General features: G+C 32.2%; 1 protein-coding gene across 3 annotated transcripts in view; it reads left to right on the forward strand.

Annotated features, from left to right (window-relative positions):
- The window catches only part of RO60 (Ro60, Y RNA binding protein), a 46,967-nt gene extending 37,525 nt beyond the window's left edge, over positions 1-9,442 (forward strand). For all 3 annotated transcript variants that reach the window (XM_074308629.1, XM_074308631.1, XM_074308630.1), the window contains 2 exons: positions 2,368-2,514; positions 3,580-9,442. In XM_074308629.1, the coding sequence (XP_074164730.1) occupies positions 2,368-2,514; positions 3,580-3,732 (300 nt within the window). In that variant the 3' untranslated portion in view covers positions 3,733-9,442. The remainder of the gene's footprint in view (positions 1-2,367; positions 2,515-3,579) is intronic.
- The last annotated feature ends 243 nt before the right edge of the window (positions 9,443-9,685 follow it).

A 9,685-nucleotide genomic window follows, 5' to 3' on the forward strand; every position in this document is an offset into this window, starting at 1 on the left:
CATTCTCTGTTTCCAGCCTGAGCTTCACATTCAGCCTCTCCCTTTTGTGGTGCTCCCGTTCCTGGGAAAAATCATATATGAACTTAGTGCAGATGCCTAGTTAACTTAGCTCCACTACAGCTCAAGCTTAGTAGATCCTGCTTGCCTTACTATCTGGGGGAGCTAGGATTACAGGTTTGTACCACTATGCCTCACTTCTTTGTTTCATGAAATATCACATTTCTTTTCAAAACATAGTATGAAACTGGGAGCAAAGGATTCTATAGTATAAAATAGTGTGAAGATAAACTAATAAGGTCAAAGTAGATAGATATAGATATAAAATTCACTGTAGTTACAGAGGTAGATATTTATGTGGACACTTATTTCCTTTTGAAATGATTCTGATGAGTAGTTAGGACTCCAACTGGTTGGTATCTCCTACATTTATCATGACAAATATTGCTATAAATTTTCAAGGTTTATGTGGGAAATTATAACAGCATTGTCATAAGATTCACTACCTTGATCCATGGAATTCATCACGTCAGCAAGCATTTATTAAGCATCCAGTACCTGCCAAACAGAGAGCTAAGCCCTGGAAATACTCAAATCCACACCTTTTCTCTAGTTCACAATCTAATGAGAGAAATAGCATACAAACAAGATATGGGCTAAGTTGAAAATAATTGGAGCACGCCAATAGAGGGATTGGAATAGGCTTCTTGAGATAGAGATGAAGAGAGAAAGAATTCCAGTCATGGAACAGCCAACAGTGTCATATGGAAGGGTGTCAGGAGGTGTCAAAAGACTGGAGAAGGCAAGAAGGGGCCAAGTTGGGAAGGTCTTTGAAGGTCAGAGGATTTTATATTTGGTTCTAGAGGCAGTGGGTATGTGATGAGCTAATGGAATACAAAGGTGGTCTGCTCAGGGCTTGTGCTTTAGGAAGCTCAGTTTGACTGGTGAATGAAGGATGACCTGGAATGGTGGTAAATGTGGAGGCACAAGTCTGTGTGAAGTGAAAAGGAATTGTACCATAGTTGTTAATGTTGGAGGGAAAAAGAGAGTGGGAGGGGGAAGAGAAGGACAAGAGAGGTGATAGGAAGATCAAAGTCAGCTGGCTTTGGCAGTCGATTAAATATGAGTGAGGGATGAGAGTGAGTGCAGGTGACTGGGAGAACGATAATAAGAGAAGAGAACATAATAAATTATGGACACATTGAGTTTTAAAAGTCAACTAGATGTTCGTTTAAAGTTGTCGTCATAGCGGGCATTTGGAGATGTTTCTGGAAGCCAGGAGCAACTTTGGGGCTAAATAAGTAGAACTAAGAACGAAAAGCACAGAGATCTGATCCATGGGAGGTGATGATATTGCCAAGCAAAATAATAGAGGAAATAGAATGAGGCCTTGAGAAAAGCTCACCATCGATTAAGTGTGACCTAGATGAAGATTCATCGAATGAGAAGAATCACCAAGTACAATGAGAACTAGGACAAACCAGTGTAATGAAAATCTAAATAGAAGCGACTATCAAAGAGAACACTCGACAATGTCATAGGCTGCACAGATCAAGAAACAAGAAAATGAGGAAAAGCCATTAGATTTGGCAACAGTTTTGGATGCAACTGTTTTAGAAGCATAGTGATGGCAGCAGACTAAAGAGTTAATAAGGAAGTGGGGTGTTATCAGTTGTAGAGAGCCCTTTAGGAGTTTAGCCACAAAATCAAGAAAAGCCATGGGACCCTAGCTAGTAGGGATGGACAGATTGAAATGAGAATTTTTTTTAAGAAATGGGGAACTCGAGTGTATATGTATTTGTAGATAGTTGAGAAGCAGCCAGTAGGCAGAAAGAGATTGAAAATAAATGAGAAGTAGGGATGATAGACAGGGTGATCTGCCGCAGAAGATAGGATGGAATTGAATATGAAAGAATCTCATACTAAAAAAAAAACGGACCATTTCATCTCTTGTCTATTTCTGTCATTTCTTTGGTTTATGCTCATCAAACCAAACCAAAGAGAGGCTATTCAAATAAGCTTTTAAAAAAAATTTTAATACATAACACAGAGAATGGGAGGACTTTTTTCTTACAGTTTTGGTAAAAAGGATATTTCATAGTGCTTTAGGATGCAGATCTAGGAAATGGCTCATAAATTCATGTAACAAATTTGGTACAACAACAAAGCAATTAGCTTAAATACCATGCTAATATATCCCTTTTAGGCAGATAAGCTAATTATCTTTAACAACATACTCCAGTTTAAGCATTTAATATATGTGTAAATTCATAAGTGAATGTGATAAGTGAAGTGATTCTAAGTTTGTTAGATTCATCTAACATGCTAAGATACTGGTGGTTTATTTTTTTGTTTTGTTTTGTTTTTAAGATTCCAATGGGTTGTACTGATTGTTCTCTCCCAATGATATGGGCTCAGAAGACAAATACAGCTGCTGATGTCTTCATTGTGTTCACTGATAATGAGACCTATTTTGGAAGTGTCCATCCAGCTACAGCTCTGAGGGATTACCGGATGGTAAATTGAATTTTAAGATTTTCATTTTTATAATATGTTTAGTATATTTAAAGAAAAATTTTTGATAGCATCTAGTTTTGCTTAGTTGGGTAGAAAAGTGGTATTCTAGTAATGTTATATCCTTAGAACTAAGTAGGCATAGGAACAACTTTTTTTTTTAATTTTAGCCATTCTTAAAATATATAACTAGTAACCTTTAAAACATGTATTTCTAAGAGTAGGGAGAAAAGGCTTTAACTTTTAACTGTGCTTATTTTAGGCACTTTAAGATGCTTAATAAATTCAAATAGGACTTCTGAAATATACTAAAAGCTTGCATAAAACAAAAGCAGCAAATCTAAATTTCATTGGTACAGTGTTTAGAGTGCTAGAGTCAAGGAGACCTAAATTCATATCGAGCCTCAGAACACACTAGCTGTGTAACCTTGAGCAAGTCACTTAGTTATTGTCTGCCTCAAGTACATGAAAATGGGGTTGAATAACACCTAGCTCCCAGGGTTGTTGAGAGGACCAAATAAGATAATTGTAATGCACTTAACACAATGTCTGCCACTTAGTAGGCACCTAATAAATGTCTTCTAATGTGAATGCTGCCAAGTAAAGCATCTAATTGAAGTCCCTCAACTTACAGATAAAGAAAATGAGATGAAGTCCAAAGCATTTAGTGAAATGCTGCCTTTGGATAAAACATGAAGGCATTAAAATTAAATATATTAAGAATTGAATTTAAGCTGAAACCTTAAAAGAATTTTTTATTTTATAAATAAACTTAAAATTTTTATGCAAATATTTTATGCCAACATATTATAAGGGTTATTACATAATCATAATTCCAGGTTTTGACATGATAAATATTTTGAAAAATATCTTAACTCAGTGACTTATGAAAGTTAATAGATTTAGAACTGGAAGGAACTTTAGAGTCTTCATTAAATTTTTTAGAGGAGTTTTAAAGCAGTTCAATTTTCACATGCAATATAATTAGTATAGAAATTTAATCCATATTTAAAATGATCAAAATTTTCATCTATTTTTTAATTTTACCCTGTGAATCTTTTTCTGCAGAAAATGGACATTCCAGCTAAATTGATTGTTTGTGGAATGACCTCAAATGGTTTTACCATTGCAGACCCAGATGATAGAGGCATGTTGGATATGTGTGGCTTTGATACTGGAGCTCTGGATGTAATTCGAAACTTCACAATGGATGTGATTTAACCTCTGGCACCAGCACTTCATGTCCATTGCTGGCAGTGGATTTTGCTGCAAAGATCTAATTACCAGCTAAACTTAAACTGAAATATGTTAGACAAATCAGAAATTTAATCTTTTATCCTTTTTTCAAAAGGAAAGAAACCTAAAATTACTTTCCTGTCTACTATATATAATTTAAACTGCTAATAAATTAAACTCAACCAATATTTTATAGAGCATCTACTGCTAAACTCGGCATAGAAACTTTACTTCCAAATTCTACTGAGAAGAAAAAAATGTGTTCTGATGCATTCACTGAAGATATTTTTGTTTTAGAAAATCATTAGTACTATATTTATTGAGAGCCAAGGGGCCCCAACACCAGACTATATGCCAGCATAAACATTTGCCTAAACTGTGTTGTTTAAAATTTCCTGTGTCCTCATTTGAAAAGTATAATTTTGATGATACTTACATTGTTTGAAATCCAAATACTGAGTATATTCTTTGGGTGCACTAGACCATGTAACTGTGATGGAATATAAAAATGATCTGTAAGATTTTCTACTTGGAGTAGAGAAGATAAAAGAGTTGGGGATCACATCAAGAAATTTGAAGAAATAATCAGAGCTTCATCATATCCTCTAAAATAATTTATGTGATCTTTTAAGATCACATTTGTAGTAATTTTCTTAGATATTGAAAATCAACTTTTAACAGTTTTAAATTAGCACTCGTAGAATGCAAGGTAGGCATTCAGAAACAACAGCAAATCTTTGATTAGCAGTTTTATATATATTTACATTTTGATAAAGAATTGTTTTCTAGAGAAAAAAACTGAATAAGATACTCTAGGTTATGAGAATTTTGACAAACTCACTATTTAAATAATTTAATTGGGCTGGACAATTCCAGTAATCATCAAAATTAAACCATATTAAAAATATAAAAATAACCCTCAGAAATGAACATTTTCCTACTCAGAAATGAACATTTTCCTACTTTGAAAGAGTTTTTAAAACAATTATATCTTAACTATTATCTTTTTTGATTGCATCTTAAATGAGTTTCTATTATCTGCAATGTAAAACCACCACTACCTTCCTGTATTGCCAGGTTTTTTGTCTAGCAACACAAATTTGGTAAATTGTTTTCTGATCATAGAAAATACTTGATAAAAGATAGGTCTACTGGTAAATGATATATTTTGCAAAGGACTTTTAACAGTTATTGTTTATGAATTAAAGCAATAGATTCATTAACTTCAGGGAAATTTTTAAAAATTGAGTGTGGTTATTAAAATTTGGTACAACAAAGAGTACTAAGGAATGAATAGTCTTGATAGAAAATTTTCTCTAATTATAAAATAACTACTGAAGTTTTAAACTTAATAATTGTTCATAATTTTCACATAATTATACCACCAATAGTCTCAGTATTAAAACTTTTAATTTTTCATTTGTCATTTTAAAAAAATTACCGTGTAAGAACAAAAACTAGCACATGCAGATTTTTAACTATACTTGCTTAGCCATTAGAGGTTTATATGTGTTTGGTGGGGTCAAACAGTATTATTGTAATTTATATGTGTAAATTTTTTCTACTTTTTTAGAACATTTTTTCAGGACAGTAATTTTAGAGCTATGATAAAATCAGCTATTTTCACAACCACGACTTTAAACAGCGTGGTAGCAGTTTCAAAGTTGATGGATTATGTTGCAATACCTTTCATAGTTGGAGAATCTATGATTCCACTCCACCAAAGTAGCTTACAATTCAGTTACTAGACAGTATTTGCAAGCTGCCATGACTAAAAAAAAAAAAAAAAAAAAAAAAAAATTCATACTTTTTTGCAGCTACCTTGGTAATGTACCTCTTTTCATTCATAAAATAGTCCTTTATACCAGTTTATATCACCAGGTAACTCCTCAAAAGCCCTTCCAGCTTGGTAACTATACCTCCTAGATTGTGACAATATGGGTCATATTTTTAGTATCATGCTGTTACGAGAAAACATCCTCAAAATGCATTGCTATATCCTATATTTCTGATATAACCAAACATTAAGATATATTTCTAAAGTATTTTTTTTTAGCTTTCTGTAAGATTTTAGGTAATTACATATTAGATGTTTTTGATACCTACAACTATCATACTATTTAGATATAATTTAAAGAACATTTGATAGATGTAATTAGCTATTAAAATTACTTTTTGAGTACTTCACAAATTAAAAATTTAGAAATACAGGATGACTATTCCTAGAAATGTTAATGAGATAAAACATTAAAAAAAAAGATTATATATGTGTAAAATATTTTTTTAGTATCTGTAAAGTCAACAATCTTTTTATAAGTATCTTCAGGAATTAATATCAAAATCATTTAGAGAGGGGCAGCTAGGTGGCGAAGTGGATAGAGAATCAGCCCTGAATTAGGAGGACCTGAGTTCAAATGTGGCCTCAGACACTTAACACTTCCAAGCTGTGTGACCCTGGGCAAGTCAGTTGACCCCAGCCTCAGGGAAAAAAAAAAAAAAATCATTTAGAGAAATAATTTGTGACCTTGAGAAATGTAGGTCTAATTTAAAAGATTTGAGGATCATGACAAGGATAGATTATTATTATTTTTTTAATTAAAGAATTAGAGATATTATAAAAAGCTTATTTAAGCTGATTTTTAAGGCCTTTGGTTTTGGGTTTATTTGTTTTTTTTTTTTTTTCCTTTAGTGACGTCATAAAGTTTTTTGGGGATGTTTATTACAAAATATTTGTCACTTTGGTTACGGTTTTAGGAAAAGGGAAAATGAAGATTATATCTAATTTTGTGGTCACTGTTATAGGACCACGTTACTCCTACAATTTCCCCACAATTATTGTTGGCATAGTTTGAGAGTTGAATGTGTTATGAGAATAACAAGGTCCTATTAACTTACCTCACTGTAATAAATATACTGTGGCACAAACTATACTTTGTGAATCATTTTTTAGCTTTACTTCAGTTATGAAGAGGAAAAAGAGTTGCTTTTACAATCTTAAATAGTATATATATTGCTGTTACATCCTAATACTCCATGAAATGCAAGTATCATCTTTTAAAACAGAGTGATCTTAGAAGAGCAGGGACAGGAACCTGATAGCCATCTAAAAGTTTTTGAAGAACTAAAGAGACTGTGAAATTTGTTTTCCTTGGTCTCAGAGGACAAATCTAAGAATAGGAAAGTTGCAAAAAGAGGAATTCCTAACACTCTTCTCAGAAGTGAAATGTTCCGCCTCAGAAGGTAATAGGTGGCCATTCCATGCCTCTCAAACTTACCTCCCAGCCCTTTCCCTACTAAAAGTCTTCAAACCCAGATTGAGTCACTAATTTTATTCTGATGGGAATTCTGCTACACAAAATCATAAAATTTAGTGCTTTGGAAGAGACCAGAGAGTTAATCTAGTACTACCCTTTCTCCCCACACCTACAGATGAAGAAATAATTCCAGAGTGGTTAAATGACTAGTCCCCTTTCATTACTGAGATTATTAATTATTTAATCAATAAAAACTAGGTTTTTTGGCTGGCTCTACATTACAGGCTAAGTAATAGGCATGGGAGTTTTGTTTTATTTTATAATAAATAACTTAGATATCTAATTTAGTATTTTCTGTAAACATTAAATCCTTTTGATATAGGGCTATTAAATCATTTTGTTTAGTTAGCTGTAACACTTTAAAACTTTTTATATGCCTTTGGCATCCCAATCACTATATGGCTGAGTCACTACAACTCAGTTCTTCAGCTATAGAAATGTAACTTGTACTTGAAAAAGGGTTTATCTTTGTCAAGCACTTTGAGAATCTGGGGGGCAAAGGGAATCTATAAGTAATATTTTATTAATCATTCCAAGACACTGCTTGTAAGTTGATGATCTATGGTCAGTATACTTTGAAAACCATTTACTTAAATAGGCCTTTAAAAAAAATCTAAATTGTGAGAAATTTTGGACATGAAAAGGTATACTTCGTATTATTGCTCAATGGCTTACAGATTATTATTATGACAACTATTGGGGGTTGGGTAGAAGTATGGAATTAAAATACAAATTACTCAAATGGAATCAAGAACTCAAAATTTGATTGAGGGAAAAGTCCATCAGAAAAGACTCATTTGATCTTTTGATTTTTGAAGGTTCCTTCATAACAATTTTTTTCTATCATAGTAAAAACAATTATGCAAAAGTTGTACGGGATTACAGAAGGTGCTCTTTTATCTTAGAATGATATTTAGTAAAGTTTGACACCGAATATCAAGATTAATATATATTTTTAAAAGTAAAATTGTCCTCATCTGTGGCTGAATTTGAATTTAACTTAAAAGTTATAACTAATGATTCATAAACAAACCATTGTATGTAATCTAGTTAAAAGGCACTGTTTATCAACAATGTATTCATATGACATGCATTTTATAGTTTGTTAGAAGCACTGTAAATATAAAAATTATTATTGCCAGCTTAAAACGTACAAATTTTAAAACCGCAAGTTTAACCATACTGTACATACTTCTAGTCTGAGGTAACTAACTAGTCTTCATATTTTCTACCTCTTAGTGATAATCATCCTTTTTATCTTAATATCCAAGTTTCCATTCCCTCCTCATAAAAGAAAAGTAACATCTCCCTTTTGATATCTTATTCCAACCCTGCTTTGAGGGGTTATGCACAATTGTAGTATGTATAGACATAAAAGAAGTAAATTTTAGTTTTGGTGTGTCTATCAGTTTTTTTGCTTATAGGACTATTCTTTTAAATGCCTTAAAGATAAAAGATTTTAATATTTAGTTTTATACTAGCAATATCTGAACAATGTGCAAATCTACTGGGGGGAAGAAATCCTATACTAACACATACCTTATCCAGCATTTCCTCAGAGTATGTTAATAGCTATCTAAAATGTCTTAAGGTCAAGTAAGTAAATAAAAAAATTGGAGCCAATTTTATAAACACTACTCTGCTCAAGAAGTAGAATTACCTGAATAGGTCTTCTAAATAAGTGGCATATCTGAATTCTGTACTCTCATTATTAGGACCAATAAAAATCTGCATTAAGTAGGTGTAACACTTTGAATCTTCTCATACTAAAAATCTCAGTAAATTTGTACATTTAGGGATGAGAAAATCTCATGAGCAAATAACATATTCATCTTCATACTTTTACAAAGTACCAAGTCATTGAGTTTTCTGATAAGATATTGTTTTAATCATGTGTGACTTTTTACATGGTAAATTGACAAGGGAACCAAGGGCATTAGTTAACTATTTTTTGGATAGATGTGTAATAAATTTTTTACTAAACACTGAAAATATTAAATTGTACTAGAGGGTTTAGAAAGTAGTAAAGAGAGGATAATATAAATTGTGGGAATTAAAAGTTGGTAAATCTGTAACTGACAGTTATGCTCTAATCCTTTGTGAAATGTGATAATGAGGTTGTGTGGCTAGCAATGTGTAAGCAACTGTTTCTGATGCTATAAAGCCGACTGATCTTTTTACTCTGCTTTCTCAACAGTGGAGTTTCTGCTCCATTTAGAACCTACACCAAATTAACTTTTGTAACCAAAATAAAAAAAATACAACTTATTTTAAAAGTCAAGGTAGTGGAGTTGATATTGATATATACAATGTCACATAATTGTTGGAATATGCAATTTAATAACTAATTCAAAGCCTTTATTAAAGTTTTTAAGTGAAAACGTGTTAAGTTTTGTATTCATTTATAAATGGGAATTATTTTGGAAACCTGATGGCCCCATAAAAGGACAAATTACAGTTAATGTTTAGTATAATTACCGTGTTTCCCCGATAATAAGACCTATCCTGAAAATAAGACACCCACATACTCTTTAATATTCCGCTAAAATAAGCCCTCCCCCGAAAATAAGCCCTATCGAACTTACTATGAAAACGGTCATCATGGTGATCCCCTGCGCTATATG

The sequence above is a fragment of the Sminthopsis crassicaudata genome, chromosome 4 (assembly GCF_048593235.1).
Source record: "Sminthopsis crassicaudata isolate SCR6 chromosome 4, ASM4859323v1, whole genome shotgun sequence".
In the NCBI taxonomy this organism is placed as follows: Eukaryota; Metazoa; Chordata; class Mammalia; order Dasyuromorphia; family Dasyuridae; genus Sminthopsis; species Sminthopsis crassicaudata.